The sequence below is a fragment of the Triturus cristatus genome, chromosome 4_2 (genome assembly GCF_964204655.1).
Source record: "Triturus cristatus chromosome 4_2, aTriCri1.1, whole genome shotgun sequence".
Classification (NCBI taxonomy): domain Eukaryota; kingdom Metazoa; phylum Chordata; class Amphibia; order Caudata; family Salamandridae; genus Triturus; species Triturus cristatus.
The window spans coordinates 563,717,015-563,737,924 of NC_140586.1; the positions used below are offsets into that span (position 1 = coordinate 563,717,015).

The following is a 20,910-nucleotide window of genomic DNA, read 5'->3' on the forward strand; positions in this document are numbered from 1 at the left end:
GGTTGTAAGGCCCCCAGATGGTCGCCCCTTACCTCCCCAGCGGGCAGCAATGTTAAAGGCCGCAAAGCCTACTCTGCATTGGTCCTCCCTAGCCCAAGTCTCCTGGAATAAGCATATATCATTACTATCCACAAAAGAGCCCCACTCCGGACAAGCTAGTTTATTTGGGAGACCCGCCACATTCCATGACAAAATAAGCATATGCTTCGTATTAGCAAGATTTTGACGTGCTATAACTACAGGAGTGTTGTCACTCCCCATAGGGATATCTGCACCGGTGATTCCTAATGGTAGTGATGGTTTCTGATCCTGTGGTGTCCTCCCTATATCAAGCATACCACTACTCATACTGCTCCCTTGTGGGGGTTGATGGGTTCTTTGTTATACTGTCACTGAGAGGCTTCCCATTAGAACCTTAGTAGCCTCAGTATTATCCTCCCGACTTGAGGTTTTACCTAGAGATTCCAGCCTGGTTACGTTCAGTCAATCAACCTGTTCCAGGCCACTATACCTATTGTGGCATGGGATATGGCTCTGGGCTAACAAATTGTGGCCGTACCTATCCTTCCCGCCCCTCCCCCCTCGCTGGTATGATGCAAGAGACCAGCCATCATCCAGATTTCTCAAATGTTCCCTGGGGTAGAAAAACAAAAGGGGGCGAGCTACGATTTTTGTACCTGGGCTGGATACACTCCGGTTACAGATATATGCTGCGGTCTGTGAGTCCCTAAAGTTGACCAGTACACAATCGCCAGTTGAAGTTTTTGGAGTACGAACCACCCATCCCACCCTTCGAACCATTGATATTTCACTAGTGATATGAGGGGGGAGTGTCCTATACATATTGAGCCAATGGATGGTTTTATTTGTTAAAGAACTATGTCTCATCGTTCAATTCACTTAATTCAGGGACCCCAGTTAGAACAGCCAAGTATGGACTCACCTCTGGTGGTCGGTCAATTCTAGGCCTATTTCTAGGTTCCTCTGTCCTATTTCTAGGTTCCTCTGTCGTGCCCCCATCCGTCAGGACCCACCCATCATGTCCAACCGTATCAGTGTGGGCCACTCCTGTACTGTTGGGGACTAAATACTGATCTACCTTGGGTCCCACTCCCGAATTGATTTGCAATGGATTTAGGGCTGCGATATTACACTCCCGGGATGTACTATAATTGCCATCTATCGGGTAAGTCGCAGAAATAACTGGTTTGTCATGCGTCTCGACCCCTCTAGTTATATTAATTGAATTTCGATCACCCCGGTCTGGTGTTTTATTAGCAGTACTATTTAAGATACCCAATGTAACATGCTCAAACTTAGAGAGTTGACTCTCAATCCGGGCAAGTCTCTCTTCCAGCGGACGGAGTGAAACACACAGAAGTGCAGTGATTTTCATACATATAGAATCCTCCCCTGATGATGATAGTACGTCCGTAGATGCAACCGGACCTTGCGCAATGCCGCCCCCAGAACTTACTCGTTGTAGGGGTAAATCAGGCATGGCACACCCCCCGGATCCCTCATCATCCTTGGAACTAATTAGCTGTGTGTTATTACTGCAGCATTTAGATGGTTTGGCTTTCCTGGCTCCTGCAGTGGGGTGCTTCTTTTTCGATATCGCACCCATACCTTTCCCTCGGAGCTGGGGGGTAATAGGTCTCTCCATAGTCTTGGGCGGCGTGGAATCACCCGAAGTCACAGGGAAACCATGAGGTGAAGACTCAACCAAACGCTGTACTGGAGATTGGTTATGTGTAGACAATTCAGGATTCTCAGGATTTTCAGTGTTCAAGCCTCTAATGGCTTTTGGTGTACGGGCATTTGCATAATGGCCCATTGAAGACCTTTTGGCCATAGCAAGATCCTGTGAAACTCTGCGTTCCATCAGGACAATGCCCTGGTCAGTCACGGAATTAGCTCTCAGTATGAAGTTGTCCAGGGTACCCGTTAGATTACCATTAGGAGCTTTATTCCTACTCTCCTTCGCAGCCATAATTCGGAAAAAACACAAAAAAACACACACAAAAAAAAAAATCTAAAGAGTTTCTACGAGGAGAACTAGGAGTTCTGGATCAGTTTAAACAAAGTACTTACGGGACATTTTTGAAAAAGGAGCAATTTCCAAAGATGGCAGTCCGGCCCCCTACGGGCTACAGGGGACCTTGGCTACACAGTAAACCTTCGCAGTTAAATATGTACGGGCAGGGGGCGGGAAGAGGTACACAGCTGCACAAAGTTACGGGACTGCTGGTCCTCGCAGTCCTGTCCCAACACTCCTCCCTTAGTACAAGGTCCAGAGCCGTAAGTACCTCTCATATATCCGGGGCTCCACTCACTCCACTCACTGTGTACAGAATTCCTTTGGTCACTCACTCCAGCGCTTCGATGATAGCTGCCCCATCCGCGACCCACACGGTCCACACAAACCTAGATCGCAGCGTCGAACAGCCCCCACATCGATCGCCCCACGGCCGACTGGTCCTCCACTCGCTCTTCACGCTACCCAGCGCAGTGCTCAGCGCAGTGCGTGGAGCGTTTTCCTGGGTGTTTCCCGGCGTCTCCTGCTTCCCCGGGAATAGCTGGAGGCACGCTCTGTGCACCGAGCCTTGCCCTGCGCCTCACGCTCCAGGCGTCGGGTGGCAGGGTGGCAGGTGCCAACTTCAGCTTGGCTCAGTTCCAGGCTCAATTGAAGGGGGGAGTCAAGGCAAAAGTGGCAATCAGCGGGGAGGGCGGTTTAGAGCGGCTGGAGCGTTTCTTTCAGCGTCTCCCGCTCTCCTTCCCTGGTAGCCGCTGGCTCTGGTTCATCCGAAAACATGGACTGGATTCCTCCGCAGACTTTGATTTTGACTCTAGCATTAGGCAGTGGCAGGTAAGTGTTAGTGCTGTCAATGCTGTTGATGCTGTTGATGCTGGATTATGCAGGGATATGGCATTGAAGAGGACGTGATTGTGCACTGTGTACTGTGCCCAAGGTAAGCCCAAGGTGTAGGATTGTTTTCCAACCGGGTGGCTTGGAAGCAGGACCAGGAAGCAGATGGAGGGGAGGTAAGCGGGGCTCACGAGTGCACACCGGGTCACAGGCTAGGCGCAGCCGCTGCCGTTTGCTTGCTCTGGTGGAACCCGTCTGCCTTTCAAGGCTCACCTTAGCTCCCCCGTCGGTGCTGCCTCTGTTGCGGTGGCTGAAAGTGCTGAAAGTGCGGCAACACGATGTGCGGTTATGGGGAGAAATCACCAAATAAAACCACACTCTTCCGGCAACCGCACTTGGCACCGGGCTGCCCGTGGCTGCTCGTGGCTTCCAGGAGTTATGTGGAGACCCTTGCTGTTTGGAGGACAGCGGGCGCGGTGGGCTGGGGCGAATTCAGTTGGACTGCAGCCCATACACAACCCACTGAGCAGTACTGTGCAGATGGTGTTTTCTGGTCATGATTAGTCCTACTAGATGAGTTCGGGGACACAGTGGAACTTCAGCACTTAAATGAAGAACACACTCAAACTAGCAGGAAGACGCGTGGTACAAAACTTTCAAATGTTCCTTTTTTAAACCCAATTCGAGTACATAAAGTTAAATGAAAGGCAACCGCACAGAATGAGAAAATATATCTAGCAATGCATGACATGGCCAGCAAAAACAGTATGCGCATTCCTAACATGGTTAGCTAGTTCTTAGCATCCTAACACACTATCTCTTACTATGTCAAAATAATTTTGCAAAAGCATAATACAGCAAGCCCATAAACTACTTAAGAGGGATAACATAGCATACCTTCTCTGTGTAAAAAAAAAAAAGCTGTTTAGTTATTCTTTATCACAGCCTTTGCTCTGGTATGATAAGTGGTGCCGGACTGAAGGGCACTTCTCTGGACACTCGCAGAGAATTCCCTGACTGAGGCTGGTTGTTGCAGCAAACCTGCGGGACCTCTGGCTTGATAGTTCCTGATGCAAATCCAGTTAATAATCAGATACCTGTGGTTTTATATTATTTGATTGCAGATTTAACTCCTGTTTATAAGTTTGGAGACATTAAAGTCCCAGCAAGACAAAATAATTATGGTGATTAAATGTGTCATCTAGATGTACATGTAGATAACTTGCCCCTGTAACTAAAACAATAGAAACATGTGAACTTTCACTGTAAGCGTCCATAACATTATGGCAGTACCATAATATAAACCGAAATGTGTCAGCCTAGATAGGAGGCGCACATGATGCTAACACTTATGTGCGAGTTAAAAGAATATGTAGGCAAAGAGGTGATGAAAATAGAAAAGGTCTCAGCTGGATTTGTCCGTGTTCACAACAAGTCTAACAGTACTTTGCCCAACACTGAGCTACCAGCTGGAGGCCATTGCAGTGGCAGACTATGCTTAGCGAATGCTGCCAATGTAGCATTTCCCGCTATGCGCTTTTTTTTGGGTTGCGTGTACATTTTATTTAAGGCTTCAGATTGGGGGTATGACCTCATTCATGTGAATAACAGGGATTTAAACCACTGTTTGTTGTGCAGTAATAGCCCAAAAAAGATATACGTGGACGTTTCGCTGAAAACCTTATATTATTATGAGGTTCCTCCGTTATTGTAGTACTTGAGTGTCCACTCGCTCTGTTTGGACTTGTGCCAGTTGCTCTTAATGGTGCATATTAACAGGACTGTATTGATAAACCATTCCAGTATGATGTGCTTCCTGAATTGCACTAAATGCATGCAAAGGTGTAAAGCATTTGTAGTGGCTATGCTGGTGGTGTGCAAGGGTGAAATTTGCATGTTTGATCACTTTATTGAATAAAAATCAACTCTTGGTAGGATGGAATTTGCACATTAAGTTACAAAATGGGCTACATTCTGATCAGAGCTCAAGTTAGCAAAATAAATGGTCACTGAATGAAATGTTTGGGTAATAAGAAATTTCTCTTGGAGAGAAACAAAAATGTTAATTTGTAGGTGTGCAAATTTAACTGCAACGTGAATGTTACAGTGCAATAATGTGTACTGTGTCTCAGTACACCATGTTGCTGTAACAATCATTCATAACTCATGATTAAAGCTATGATTTTTGTTCTGGGGGTCTTTTGGTAAAAGTCACTGGTATACATTTTAAAACAGAGGTGTAGATATATGTTAATAGCGAAACCAGTTGTAGTTTAAAAATAGGATTTACTCACAGATGGAGATTTCCTCAGAGTCAAACGGCCCTCATCTACCTTGGTCTTCTTGGTACAATATCCCACCATCTCCAATTATTGCTGCCTTGTGCTCCAGTGCTTCTCTGTCTTCTCAAGTTTCATTAGTCATGTGCCTCCTCAGGCGTCAGTGGTCCTCTTTTGCCTGATGCTCCTCTGCCTCCCCACTATGCTCTTTTACCCCCTCATACTCCAATACACCTCTGCCCCCTAAGAGCAGTATTTATGCCTATAAGGCTCTAATGGCCTCAGCTCCTAGAGGCATCAATGGCCTCGGCTCCCTCAGCTGCAGGGGTTTTCATTCTCCACATTTCCTCTTAGCCTCATTCTCCAATACTCTCCCCCTCCCCCCCCCCCCCCCCCCCCCCCTCATGTGCGATTGGTTTTCTGATCGTCTGGCTCCAGTGGCCTCAGTTCCCTTGGGATTCAAACTTCCTCTTACCCTCATGCCCCAGTATTTTTCTGCCCCTCAGCTTTTAGTGGTCCTTGGCCCTGCAGTCTCCAATGACTCTTTGCCCCTCCGTCTCCCGTGGGCCTCCGTACCCATCAGTGGCTATGTGCCTTCTCAGGCTTGAGCGTGTCTCTGTCCCTCAGCTTTCAGTGGTCCTCAACTTCCTCAGTCTATTGGAGCTCTGCCCCCACAATCTGACAATATCTTATTGCCCTTGTCCCCTGCAGGCTGCATATATTTAGATCTTAGGCTCAATTCATTTAATGACTCTTCCTGACATGCATGTATGACCAGAAACCTCTCCGTGTTCAGTGAGGCATGCACACCAGAAGATGCTTGTCCGCCCTTTCCTTGGCCCATGGTTGGAAGAATGGAAGAAACTGACACAAGTATTTGCAACATCTGGGGGTATACTGAGATCTACAATCATAGCCTCTGCATCATTTTGGCCTAAATTGAAATGTACACAGAAACCAAAGTTACAGTAAAATCATGAATGCCAGTGAAATTTACAAAGTCCATGGCCTCTGTGGCAAAATTGTAGCCTTATTCATGATAAACTATGAAAATGCATCCATCCTTTTGAAATTGGGCTCTTGTTAATGAATGGGCTTCTACTTTCTTCTAAAGGGCTTTCATAACTGTGCTGTTTTCTTTTTCCTCTTGGACTGCAGGTTCCTGAAGAGGGTTTCTGATGAGATGGGCGAGATGTTGAAGGCAGTTCCATGCAGCTGCTCTTAGGGAATGGGGTTTGGGCTGTGGAGCTCAGAGAGTGGCAGAGTGCATGGAAGGCATGCAGACATACATTATTCACTAACAGCTTTCACATTGCCATGTATTGCCTTGAACATGCCAAAGCTGCTTCTGCATAACATGCAGACAAAAAAATGGAAAATACGGTGAAGGACAAAGTCACCTAATTTGAAATTTATAATGTTCGATGCAATCCTTGAGTGTCTGCTGGATTATATCTTCATCCCATATCATTTTAATTTGGCCTTATTGTAACTTGTGAATGTCTGCCTGTGCCACCTTCATACTCGCCCTAATAACCTGTTGCATGTCTAGATTATTAAGTTATATTCCCGTCTCGCTTGCCTCTATTCCTTTTATTTTCTTTACCTGATAATTACTACGGCCTGTCTGTAGCAAAACTCCTCTGTTAACATATCCTGTCTCGCTTGCTTCCATGACTTTCAGCTTTTGTTTCCAGCCCAATAATTCTGTAGTGAAACTCCTTTGGTAATATCACCTGAACTAATTTTCCACCCCAGTGTTTCTGTGTAGTTTTATTTTGCTGCTATTTCTGCCCGCTCATCTTGATACAGCTCATTACATTCCTTTGTTGGCGTCCTTAGTAGAAGATACCAACCTATGGTCTAGATGAAATAGTTTATTGATTAAAAAAAGAGGACTCCACTCTGGCACGGCATGCAGTTCTGTCAAAATGCCAATGTGGATCAATGATCGCCTTCAGCACTTCGGTCTGGAAGAGACCTGTTCAACGAATACCTAATCCCGGCACCACGTGGAAAATGGTCACCATTTTAAGACTATGGACTGTTTCAATATCAACGAGCTGCCGTTCAGACCCTGCCTTAAACTAGAGTGCCTAATCAAACTGTTGATTGCCAATGCTACCAGTAGAGTATGCCACAAGAACTTCGATTATCGCTCAGAACCAGTATGACTTTATTTTACTGCTCCTCAGTGGCAATAGCTCTGTGTCTTTTCTAGAGATCTAACATCTGTGGTAAGTGGTGCATCGTATGTGTATGCATTTTACTTTGATGAATGTTTTTTATAGTGATTTTTTGAAGAATGTACTATTGATTGTCTCTTAATTTTGGGTTTGGAAGCTAAAATGTGTGAGGCAGTAGTCAACCACAGGGAAAAGCTCCTCTCTTTGAGCCTGATTTAATTTGTAATACTATGTAATTATCTTTGTGCACTTTTTTCTTGTAAACTATGGAGGTAGGATGTGTTTATACATGTAAATATTAGTGTGTGCAAGGACCACGTGACTCACTCGTCTCTTCCCACCTTTACAAGCCAGTCTACAGTAATGAACAGGAAGTTGAATTCGAGCCTTTCAAGATACAAGACCTCTGTGAGTTACTATTTCTTTAGCCGTGCCTGGAACATAGAGGATTTGAATCGATATTTAGGAGTCCTATTAATGACTTCAGAGTATTCTCAGTGTTACCTGTAATCATACTATCAGTGAAACTAAAACCAGGAGTTGCTATTCTGTGAAAGTGTTTTTCCTGAGATAAGTATGCCACTATCACAACGCTGACAGTGTACTATAAGGGGAGGAGGGAGCGATAGCAAAATACTATTACTTTAGATTTGGGATATTGTATACAGGGTTATTTATATAATGTGATTTTACTCATTACTGACAAACTACGAAAGCGTAGTTTTTTCTGTCTTGTTTTTTAAAACTCTAAATCGTATGTGTCTTAAGTTTCAAGTGCTCTGGTCCACGCAGATGCTGTATGTTTCTGCTGCCATTACGTTTGCTCGGCAACCACTTACAACATCTTTGCATATCAACAGTCCAACTTGCTTGCTGAGGAGTAATGTTTTCCTAGGTTGCTATAGGTTTGTAAAAGTAAACTCTGGTCCACTTGAAAGAATGTTTTATTCATGTACTGATAAAATACAACCCAATTTTAGGGTTATTACGTTCAGTGAATATTGGTGGTTGAAAAACTTGTACTTTCTCAGCATAAATCTGTTTTCTGAAAATTGGAACATGTGAGTCGTCTTAAATTTACTTTTCTTTCAGTGCTTTTTTTAATCTGTTTTGTGTACTTAAGGATTCTATGATAGTAAATGCTTTGTTTAAAACAGTGTTCTCTGTTGAGAATATTTTTACGAAATAAAAAGATACCTTCTCATGATTACGCTGGTGTTACGGTTTGAGTTTAAGAACGCAGCTGCGCACTATTAGTATGCCTGGATTGACTCCTGCTTTGAGGGTAAAATATAATCTCTCTGTCATTCCTGGGGACCAATGCTTAATTTATTTTAAAGTGCGGTGCCCAAAGCATCGCCAGAACCCCGAGGCCAGTGCTATTAAATGGAGGTGCGCCAAATGAAAAGGCTGTTTAGGCTTGAAATCACCTCTAGCCTCTTTAAGGCACTACCAGACACACACTGCCTCTTTATCTCACTCTTGCTTGTCCCTGCCATCTCCCTTTGTGATGGATTTTCTGTCTTTATCTTCCTCCTCCTTTCCAGTTTGGATGTTTCTCTCTCTCTCTTCTGATGAGGAAAAATAAGTGCTGGTCCCCAACAATTTGTGCCGATGGGCCTCACCAACAACCACTAGCTCAAATTAGGATATTTTATAAAGGTGGATGGAGAAACAGTAATCTTTTAAAAACTTTGTACGTTGCAAGTTAAGACACCAGAAGTCCTATTACTATGTCGTTCCTGTTGTCACATTCATTCTCAGATAAAGGTGATCACTCTGGTAACTTGCACATCAATAGCCTCCTAGGATGCAGTGTACTTCTGCGCCTGAGCTTGGACCTCCTCTAGTCTGCGGCCCCCTTGAGCATTCACTGCAACACATAATTGTAGGTTTGGGAACCCTGTGGACTCTGCAGTAGATTACTATGCTTTCAAAGACTGCAGTAGTGGGAGCTCTCACAAAATTGGGAAACATTGTGTGTCGAGAATATCGGTTCAGAGCATGGACCTATGGGCAGGTGACCACAACCAAGAAGTGCAGTGATGACCTACCTGTTCAGTCAACCCCCTCCCACACCACACACCCACAACCTCCCAGGTCCGGCATGTGCCGAAAGTGCCTAATCACCCCCAGGGCACACTAACCATCATAAATTAGCATCAGAAAGTCCCCAAGGCTACCACACGCCTGTAGATGCTCTTAGATTAGTGCCACCTAGGATGCTGGGGGGGAAACACACACCCAAGCGGGCAAATGGCTTCCACTAAATCCCACAGAATCAGAATGTCAAGAATCCGGTTACAGCCCCTTCAACAAGCCCAAATGCTTGGTTGGTTGATATTTATTATGTTTCAGGCGACTTTTACCCCAAAGATAACCAGTACTATCTAATATTCACTAGACCGTTTCCACCTGCTGACCGTGTAACCTTCTGGACAAGCAATCAAAGCAAACATTGAATGGATGATGGTTGAATTTGGCGGTGTCTTAACACCAGGGGTAAGGCAAGGCCCAAGGAGTGTGGCTTAGTTGCTGCAATGGATGTATAGATATTAGATAAGAATATATGAGGCAAAGTAAAGGTAAGCTTGATCAGAATAAAAGAAACAACAGCAAGTGACCTTCCAAAGGATTAATATCCAGGGCTAAATTTCAGAAATGCAAAAACAGACAAAGAGTCGGGTTGGAGATAACCTGGCAGGAAAGGATAGAACTTCAGTCAGAGCCGTACAGGAGGGACAAACGAGAAAGCAAGAATTGTTGGTACAAAACCCTAACGAGGCGATATATTCACCTTTAGTTTGCATTTACTCGAATGGTTAAGAGTGCAAGTCGAATGGTCAGTGGGAATTATATAAGAATTTGAAACTTAGGGCCTGATTACGATGTCGGTTAGAAAGCCTCTGACTGACGGTATGATTCTCCTAGACCATCTCAGACCCCATCTGCCCTACTCGTTCAGATACAATTCTGACTGACCAATTACGATGCTCGCCGTCAAAAGGGAAACCGTTCGGTCATTCTGAATCGGTTGCGACCGGCATTTGGAGAATCCGAGTCGGTCGGAGCGGATTCATACAGCTCCACAGACTGCGTTTCTGACTGACCGATTACGATGTCAGATTCCAACAGCCTTTCTGACTCTGTCATGAAAAGGCTGTCCGAAACTGACTTTGGGGGCCACTAGCAGGCCCCCCTTCATCCTGTGTCCTCCGGTTTTGGGTCGAGGAGGTACCCAAGGGACCCCCCTGTAAAACCATGCACGGTTTGGCAGGCATCGTTTGGTGCCTGCCACAGGGTACAGGTTTTTCCGCAGACACCCATTTTCCCCATGGGAGCCTGTATTGTCGGTCGGAACACAGGCTCCCAATGGAGTCAATGGGAGTCCTTCCGAACGGTGTTCAGAAGCATCATAATCGGTTGGGCAGAACCGCCGACCACTAGTCGGTCGGAACAGAATCCGACAAAGAGTTGGGCGGTTTAGTTTCCGACTAACATCGTAAGGAGGCCCTTAGTGTTTAGCTGCCCAAGTTCCTAAACCCTCAGTTGAATTCATACACCTATCCCACATAAACAGGTTGCAGCATTGTGTGTTCTAAATAGAGATCCTTGGTACACTCACACTCTCTCGAGTCCGAATAATTCACACTAGGTCTATATATACATTTCTGAAACACACACAAAGGGCTAACATTTAAAAACTGAAAAAAAGACTACAATTTGTCAGTTTTAGTTTAGTGAACTAACTAACTTGTGCTCCCTCATTCACTGCTAATGACATCACATATTACATCTCTCACAACGTGTTAAATGACATAATTCATGACCTAATCCAGTCATTGTGACAGAGTCCTATGGAGTTTGTGGACTTGAGGTAATTCAGCAGGAGCCCGCTTTTCTACTAATAATCAAGTGATCATGGATATAACCTTTGACAACATGCTGGATACCTAGCAGATCTGTGAAATCAATCATATTTGATGGATGTTACTCTTTTTACTGGTATTCACTGACCTAACAAACAAAATGCCTCCAAAGACTTTAATAAAGCTACCCCCTTTTGAAACTTCGAGTATCTTCCAAAAAGAGTTTGTACTCTGTTCATGCGATCCCACTCCTAAAGTCATAAGACCCCATAATTTTAAGTCAATAGGTTGACGGATATACCTTCTGCCAAGTCCTATGGAGAACCCTCTGTAGTTTGGTAATATACGCCACACACTTTCTTGAAATGAGCAAAATGGCATGCAAACTTAGAGTTATGCTTGCAGCACGAGTGTGAGTTGATCCACATCAAAGTTGGTCACACCTACATTCTACTTTAATCGAGTATCTGCCTTAGAAGCTTCAGTGAAGTTTGGGAAATCGATGTCCACACCGGATAAATGTCTTTGGTACAAATAATTTGTCCATAATACTGTATTACAACTATTTAACAGAGGCACATAGCCAGACATCTACTAGTGTAACATCTATTGTCAAGATTGGCTTTGCCTTTTCTCACAGATTTGTTTTTGCAACTGCCACAACCCACTTTGAAACGCCTCTGCAATCCACATCTGGGGCGCTTAGCCTTTACCTCGTTTAACTTCTACTTGCACCCCAAACTTTACTAGTTTGTAAACGGAGTATCACACAGCTTTCAACATGCACAACCACGCTTGCCCCCAAGCCTTAAGCTATTTCCATACTATACACTCACATATTTACCCTCTAAGCTGTGTATGTCTATAGATATATACTGTGTGACAAAGGTGCCCAAAATGTGTTGAATGTTTTGAAGGATTGCTTTTCTATTGAGATGTTATGTTTTTTGGCAGTTCATCAAGAAGGAAGGGGTACGAAGTTAGAAAAAGGAGGCAATATATTTTTCAATTGTTTGACATTTGCCTCAAATGCATTGCGCAGTTAACTATTAGACCCAGTGCAGGTATTTCAGCTTTCTTGCAGATCCAATGGCAGTAGGTGGTAGGGGTTGGGGGGGGGGGGGAGGGCCGTAAAAGCAAGACCAAAACATTTTTTATTTGCTCATGACTAAAGCAACATTAGATGGATTTGCATGAAATTTGGCAGAAGCTCAGCATGTTTGGCCTGTTTTTGATTTTCCTAATTTCATTCTGGTTTGCCAAAGGTGGGGGAGATTTCGAGGGGGGATCAAGTAAGTGTTCATCTGCTAACAAAATTAATTTGCCACAATTTGATGAATCTGCACACAATTTGCCCGATGTTTAGCAGGTTTAGCTTCCAGTTGGTTACGCTAAGTTTTAAGCACACCGGTCAAGGTATTCAAAGTTTAATTCAGTAATAACTCTTGTATAGTTCGATAAATCTTCATGACATTTCGCATCTAGCAAATTAAGCTCAGTGCAAGGCCAGGCTGGCCCTGCAGCCAACCCTCTCAGTGCACGGCTGAAGGGGAGTGAGTGCAGGGCCCAGCAGAATCCCAACCATAGTGCATGAATGTGGTACGTCATTAACTAAAACAAAACCTAAAATGCACTGAAAAAATTTAGTTAAAGGTCATTTATGGTTCGGTGAAGGCCTCAAATGTATTTGTTATGGTGTACAATACTCACTGTAGCTCATGCTAAGCACAGTTTTAGACAATGGTATGGGAAAAAAGAAAAAAACTGTCATAAATATGGCAGGACTTGATAACTGAAAACAATTTGTTTGCAAATCTTATGTTTTTGGATTTTCTTCTGCTCATCGCAGCTGATGGCATTGCTGCACAGTAAACAATGCACTACCACAGACCAGACCGATAAGCGATCTATGGCTTCCTTTTTCTCCTGTAAAACGTTTTCTAGCAGGAATAACATAGTTATCGCAGAAGATGTACTCCTCTCTTCGGTGTCCTCTTTCCAGCTGTGAACTCCTGTTCATGCAGTGCATTTAGATGCTTGTGGACCAATGAGGTTCTTAAGATGTATTTAACTTGTTTTTCACCTTGTAGAGTGCTGAAACATTTCTGAACAATGGGTTCAGGTGTCGACCAAAGTCCTCAGTATGATCATCTTGTTCTTCGTTGCCTTTTTCTTCTGGATTTCTACTGTAGTGATGTTCTTGCAGAGAAAGAAAACTCCTCCCAAACAATTAAAAGTATAGTGAAATAATTATACATTTTGCTCCAGCGTACTCCTTTTGCAAGGAGTGCAGTTATCTGTGCAAGAATGTCAAGAACTATTTAGATGTATAGCAATACATTCTCTGGAGCTAATCAGACCTCTACAGTGATAGACATGGACCTGTGGTTTCCAGGAAATGGGGAAGGCAGGATTCAATGTTATAAAGTTTGGTACTGCAAATCCTAGCAGGCTTAAAATGTGAACATTTTTAAATGTACCAAAACAGTCATTCTTTAACTGTACCTATGTAATCCACTTCATCAAACAATATGTTGCAATTAGTTACAACGAAAAGTATCTACAGATTCACAGAACCTGTTTTGGGATTTGCAGAACACTGAAAGGATGTTCTGTCTCTGCAATAGTGTGAGAACCGAGGACATGGAAATAGACGACCTGAACAAAGTAGAATCGATCAGTGGGGTGACAAGTCTTGACGACTTTTATATAAACTCTGCCAACAGACACAGGCACATGCTCCACTCCCGGCAATCAGTGACTCGTCCGGGCAGCTATAACTGATCCCAAGGTAGTCACAGATAGTTTTGCACAGTATTATCAGTCCCTTTACACAGCGCGGGAGGCCCTTGACCCCTCCGTCATTGATCAGTTCTTCATAGATCTCCCCCTTGGACCTCTCTCCGATGAAGTTCACGACTCACTCGATGCACCACTAACATTTGAACTCACCAAGGCTATAGTAAACTTGCATCCGGGGAAGGCACTGGGGCCGGACGGCTTCCTGTGTGATTTTGACAAGTCTTATACGACTTTACTAGGCCCACACTACCTCACAGCCATATTAGAGGCGGCAGAGACGACACTTATGCCCCCAGATTGGTGACGCCATGCAGAAATAGTTGTTCACAAGCCAGGGCGCCCACCGGAATTGCATGCATCTTACAAGCCAATATCTATATTGAAGCAAAACTCATAGCCAAGATGCTTGCCACTAGATTGTTGACGCAGCTTCCTAACCTTATTCACCCGTACCAGGCCGGGTTCATGCCTCGACGCGCCACAAGGCATAATATTCGACGAGCCCATAATGCGATAGTTGCAGTGGACCGCCTATGTCGCCCAGCGGCTCTTTTATTGGCTGATATCGACCGCACGTTCGATTCAGTCAGCTGGACTTATCTGTTTATTCTATTGCAACATCTTAATTTCGGCCTCAAATTTTTATCCTATATTCAAATGCTATATAATGGGTTGACGACCTCTGCGTATATCCGGTTGAGTATCCACCCCATTTCCTATCACCCTTCCTGAATTCTACCCATTAGAGAGCAGGCTTCTCATGGGCGACCTGATGGACCACATAATCTCTAAAATATACCAAACATTGGTCACTCACAGCGCATCCACATTGGAGTCCCTTAGGGAAGCCTGGCAAACAGATCTTGGTCCTCCAGACAATGATGATTGGATAGAGGTGCTGGAGTCCCCCCGAGGGGCTGCCATTTCTTCAAGGTTGCGATTTATACAGTTGAAATATCTACACACAATATATTTCACCTGATCACGACTTTATAGAGCAGGGTCTCATTGCCTCTCCCCAGTGTCTTCGCTGTGGAATGGAGGAAGCTACTTTTATTCATACAGTATGGTCCTGCTTTGGAAGGGTATGCGTAGCTGTTTGGCTGAAGTGCTGGGATGGTCTATACCAAATACATCACGCCTAGCGCTCCTACACATAGAAGAAGACATCGGGGCAACAAATATAAACGACATATGTCGTTCCTTGGCCCCACTATCGCCAAACAGGACATAGCCCGACTTTGGAAAGCCCCCACCCCACCTTCACTGACTGCATGGAAACAAGGAATGGATTTCTGTATGTGATTAGAAGAGCTGGTCTTTAAAGCCCATGGGTGCCCACAGAAGCATGTATGTATATGGCAATGCTGGGCAGGTTACAGAGGAATCATTTTAACACCACCATCTTCACCCTCATCCCCTACATAAAAGGTCTTGCCCCACAATCTAAACCTATGTTAACAAATTGCTATTGTGTGTCAGTTGAATGTAGACCAGCTACTTTGTTTTTTTGTTTTATTTTGGTATCCTGGACATGTAACAACAGTTTCTTAAGGTTTTGTAACGCTGCAGTTATTGTATTCTGTATAATTTTGTTCTATTGTTTTGTATTAATTGGTTTCTTTTTCTTTTATATACCATACATAACCATAGCTCGTGATGGTCAATATCATTTTGTATATTGTATAATTACATAATTGTCGGTGTTTATCATGTGGACAAAGAAAATACCAATAAAGTTTGTTATTTAAAAAAAAAAAAACTTGCTGTACCATAGTATTGTTCCTGCTGGAGAGAGTTCCTGCTGCTTGAAATGGCGGCTCTTCCAGACAGTTTCATTTGAGGAAAAATTCAAATGTGATTGACAGAAGTCTAAATGGCAAAGCTATTCAAGAATGTTTACTCTTTCTAGCCCACCCAGCATTTTTTTTAAATGCAAATATCTTGCATTACTCTACAAATTTATACCAATCCGACACAAGCACACTTTCTAAGTAAAGTTCTACTGTGACACTAAGTTTGCTGTAAATACCTTCAGCGATTTGGGCTATCCTCACAAACACAATTCCCAGTGAGAGCAAAAATGTGAAATCACTCCGCCCCACCTGACCGTCCAACCTCATAAGCCTCATAAGCTTCTTTCTCCTGCACAGATCTGCATGACAATTAGTGTGCCATACCATGGTTACTACGCAAAGCGAGTGCCACATTTGCTGAAGCCCTATTGATTCGGGCCAGTGCTGTAGGCAAATCAAAAACGCCCTTTCAATTGAAAGTGTGGCTGAACCATCTCACCATTGTTTACTTATGGTTCAGCTTAACGTTCCATTGAAAGGACATTTTTAGGTCTTGCCTGACCCAGCGCATGCGCTGGTCTGGCGAGACTTATTGAGAGGGCTCCAAAAAGTGCTACCAGGCCAGCCTAGAGCTACAGTGCATGAGCGCGGGCGCGCGCCGCGCTTGACCGCGATCACTTTCACGGCCGCTTTGATGTTTGATCGCGAACACCTTCACTTTCGCGGCCGCTTGGCATAGCCAATAGGTCTCGCTTTTGGGACCTTATAAGTATTTAGTTATGCAACTGTTGCATGGCTAAACACTTATAAGGTCCCAAAGGCGAGACCTATTGGGTATGCCAATGCTTGTTTGTTTTGCCCATAACCTTTCACCTTGTGGGTTGATTAGCATGAACTGTGTCAACTCACTAGCATAGTCACCTAAAGTTTGGCTTGCCAATGTTTCTTTTTTTTAATGTATTTATTTATTTAGCCGTTAGTGAAAGCAAACATAAATAACCAATCAGAATTATTAATATACATGATAAATACTCATTGATTAACATAATCCAAAATCTATATTTGGATATACAAAAGCTTCCTTTTTGTGGATAGGAGCAGGCATGGACCTAATTCCCACCCCATATTTTAAAAGATTTACTTAAGGCTCCTTCTCTTTGAGAATATAGCTTTTCTTTTACCTCAATTTGGGACATCTTTAGTAGCCATTCCTAGAATGTTGGGGGCTCGGCCTCTCTCCATCTTTGCAAGATCAGTGATCTAGCAACAAGAGATGCAATAAAAACATACTGTTGCTGTCATATAGGTAGGCCCAGTGTATTGGTCATTCCGAGAAGAGCCAGACTTGTTTCGGGCACTAGATTAATTTCAAGCTTGTTGCTAAGCCACTGATGCATTTGATTCCAAAATTTAGTTAAAGCCAAACATGCAAAGCAAATATGAAGCCAGTTCCCAATAGGATGATTACATCTGAAACATGCTCCCGAAATAGAGGGGTACATTTTGGAGAGTCGAGATGGAGTATAATGGAGTTGCCATTGAGAAAGAAAAGCCATACATTTAAAATTGGCGCCCCTTATGGCTTTATGCGCCCAGATGTTATATGTTCTCCATTTTTGCATATCCATCCTACAACCAGTAGAATCTTGGACCCCTATGTAAAGCTTGCGGCACAGTTTAAGCATGAAGCTGGCTAAGTAAGACTTTGTACCAGTTACCGGTCCCTCGGCTCCCTTTCACATAGTAATTCAAACTAATCAGATTTGCCTGAGGATCTGGGGAGACTTGTGAACTAGTTAAAAAGTTCCTAAGTTGAAAAAAAGAAAACATTTGGGAAGATAGGAGTCCTGGATTGGACTATTTAATTTGATTCCAGGATTTCATTTGATATCCTACAAGGAAATCCCTGAAGCGGTAAACTCCCAATCTTGCCCAAGTTGTTATACTTTTTTGGCTTATCTGAAGACCGATCTCCCTATTATGGGAAATTAGCATTTCTGGGTGGAAAGCAATAAACAGATATTCCTGCTTCAATTGAAGAAACCTATCAGCAATGATTTGAGGTGTCTTGTATTTTCTGCGCTTGGGGAGCCTCGGAATTTTAATAAAAAGAACAAGGTGGGAACCGGATTCCGAAAGCATTTGCTTCAAATAAACATTGCTGCCCAGATCACGTCTAGTAAGAGACCTTGTGCACCAATCGAAAAAAGCTGCTTGAAAAGAGGGCTCGTCTGGGATTTGAACCCGGGACCTCTTGCAACCCAAGCAAGAATCATACCCCTAGACACACAAGCCGCTTGTCAATTTTTCTTGCAGATCTGTTTAGGTGGAAAAAGTTAGAGGAGCATCAAAAAAAGATGGCATTTCCTATTTTTGCTCCCATAGGAAAATGTGCTTGTGCCTACAGCCTTAACTGCAGAATGGATTTATACTAAACTTGACACTATGGAACTTTACTCAGAAAGAGGATCTTCCCTCTAGATCTAAAGGTGAGCAGCCTGGTCAAAGGTAGAGGACTGTATACAACAATCCTCTGACAGTGCATTTAGTAGCATGGCCTAGATACACCATGAGCAGAGGCGGTAACTCCACCTCTGCAAATGTCTCCATCACATTCCTTTCTTACAGACTTTGAATTGGACATAATCGCCGAACCACTGCCAATTTATGATGATGCACATACATCAAGGAACAGCGATGCCTGGCCTAATTTTAGAGGAGAGCCACAGAATGGCCCTCGTTCGAGCTTTACCCACTAAAGATTTCAATTGCACAGGATACTTCTGCATTTCTCTGCTCAGATTTCATGTATAGCTCAGTCCGTGGCTTTTGTTCAGAAGTGCAGTAGCTCGTCTTAAGACTCTCTTTTGATGGAACAAAACTGTCCTGCCCACAAGTCGGTGACATTTTCGAGAAAATGAGGGACACTTGCCAAGCAAATGGGCATTTTGCAGTATTACCAACAAAAGGAGGGTGTTTGTACACCTCAAACAAGTGCAGCAGCGGGAGGAGCATCATCCTCGAACAGGCAGCAGTTTCAACAGCGTCAGCCCTTGTGGGAAGGTCTGAAATGTTCTAAACCTGGACAGTATCCAAGAGGTAAAATCAAGGGCAACAGCAATGCCAAAGATAGGGGTTCCCAGGGGAGAGGCTCTTCTGCCTCCAAGGAATTACATCATACCGCTTCTCTCCAACCATACAACACCTGTCGCAGGATGATTGAGGTTATACCTTCCTTTATGGCAGGACTTAACCTCCGACCAGTGGGCACTTTCTAAAATAAAGAAGCAATCGAGCTAGAAGGGACTGGGGTGTATTCCCTGTGCTTCAAAACAAAACAAAAACAAGAGTTTGCAGCCAATGCTCTACCTTCGAGCTCTCAACGGCTACATTACATCAAATCACTTAAACATGACCACTTTGCAAGATTCCATTCTACTGCTCCAACTGGTCAGGGATATTTGCATGCCCTTTCACCCACTACAGCTGATTCTTGATGTCATCTGGAAAATGCATCAGACGTCAGCGTGACTAATCAGCATAGGCCCTACCTGGGCTTGACAACTATGATTCTTAGTGCTTCAAAAATTTCAGTCCACCCTCACAAGAAGCTTCAACTGTGCCCTGATCTCCTCACACAACGAGAGTCAATTACTACACCTCTACCCCCAGGAGCTCGCTCTTGCTATATGGAACATGAGGTTCTAGAAGAATGTATGAAACTACTAAAGAAACAAAAACTCTAGACGACCAAAGACTAGAGTGTTATGCAACCAGATGGAAATGTTTCATCCATTACTGTTGTGATTTAAACTGGCAGCCCCCCAACTGTTACAGTACAACTCATGTACTTCTTTAAAAACACAATCCTTCATACCATCATCTCATCCAATCTGCTTGATTCCAGACAAATCAACAGTCAACACATCTAATGACACACATCGCACTCCTTGCATAAGGGCATCTGGTTATGTCTACCTGGTAAGTATTCATTTATAAAATGATATCCCTCTAGTCCAATGGACTGGCTATTCAGTGTGTGGCTGTGCTCAGACACTTTTGATGTGAAGGCATAAATGATAGGTTTGTGATCACTACTTAGTACAAAGGGAAGAAGATGTTCTAATGTCTGACTGCACAATAGTTCAGCAATTTCTCCATTTCCAGCTGGTTGTGAAATTTTGCTCCACTCGCAGTATTTTCAGAGTTTTTCCCACTCCGCGCAGAGTTTTTTTCCTCGCTCCCCAACGTTAAGTTGATCGCGAGTGAGAAATTTTACTCCAGACCACCTCCTGGCAAGATTTCTCAATGTGGGCGGTTGTGGATGGCCGCAACCACTTGCATTGAGAAACCTTTCGTTCGCGTTGAGTAAGCCACCGCTCGAATAGAAAATCTACTCGAAGGAAGCAGAGACCTCTTTTGCTGCACATGGTGCCGTTTCGTGCTGATTTTCCAGTGCGGGACAAACACCTGGCACTAAAAATCAGCAAGAACGGCGCGACACAACACACTCCACCGCTTACGGAAGGAACTCCGCCCAGTGTAATTCTATTCAGATCCTCGTAAGGTGCGAGAAATAAAAGTAACAATACTTTCTTTAACATCAGCAACTTGTATTAAGGTACTTTCACTCTCCTGTGAACTGGCATCAGTGGTCAAAAGGGGTTTGTCTTTTCACATCAACATTTCCCAAATGGAGCCTTTGGAATGGTTTCCTTTACCCACAGAAAGGTTGGCTACATTGTTGATCCCATTCATGCACTGTACTCCTTTCTTTAACAGTACATTCCTTATCAGCAAGATTATTTCCATATGTTCAGTAATACTGCGCCATCTCTATAAAAAAAAAAAAATGCTTCATCTACTCTTTGTTGACAGGAGCTGGTGCTTTCCTTACTGCTTCCTCAAGAATGAACTTGGTTTTAACTTCAACCTTGGATATGGTATGTTCAAGGTAATTAACTGACCCTACCCCATATATACATCTTTTTTATTGTCAGCTGCTCTTAATCTCTGTATCTGAAAGAGACACGTTAGTGATCGATTCCTTACCTTAGAATATCCCTAGGCGTCAGACTGGATCCGGAAAGTTTTTCGTCAGCTGTACCC

The 20,910-nt window shown here is 43.7% G+C and overlaps 1 protein-coding gene across 1 annotated transcript in view; it reads left to right on the forward strand.

Annotated features, from left to right (window-relative positions):
- Positions 1-8,544, forward strand: part of FNBP1L (formin binding protein 1 like) — a 535,360-nt gene extending 526,816 nt beyond the window's left edge. Inside the window, exon 15 of the mRNA XM_085602212.1 lies at positions 6,307-8,544. Coding sequence (XP_085458338.1) covers positions 6,307-6,314 — 8 coding nt within the window. The 3' untranslated portion in view covers positions 6,315-8,544. The remainder of the gene's footprint in view (positions 1-6,306) is intronic.
- The last annotated feature ends 12,366 nt before the right edge of the window (positions 8,545-20,910 follow it).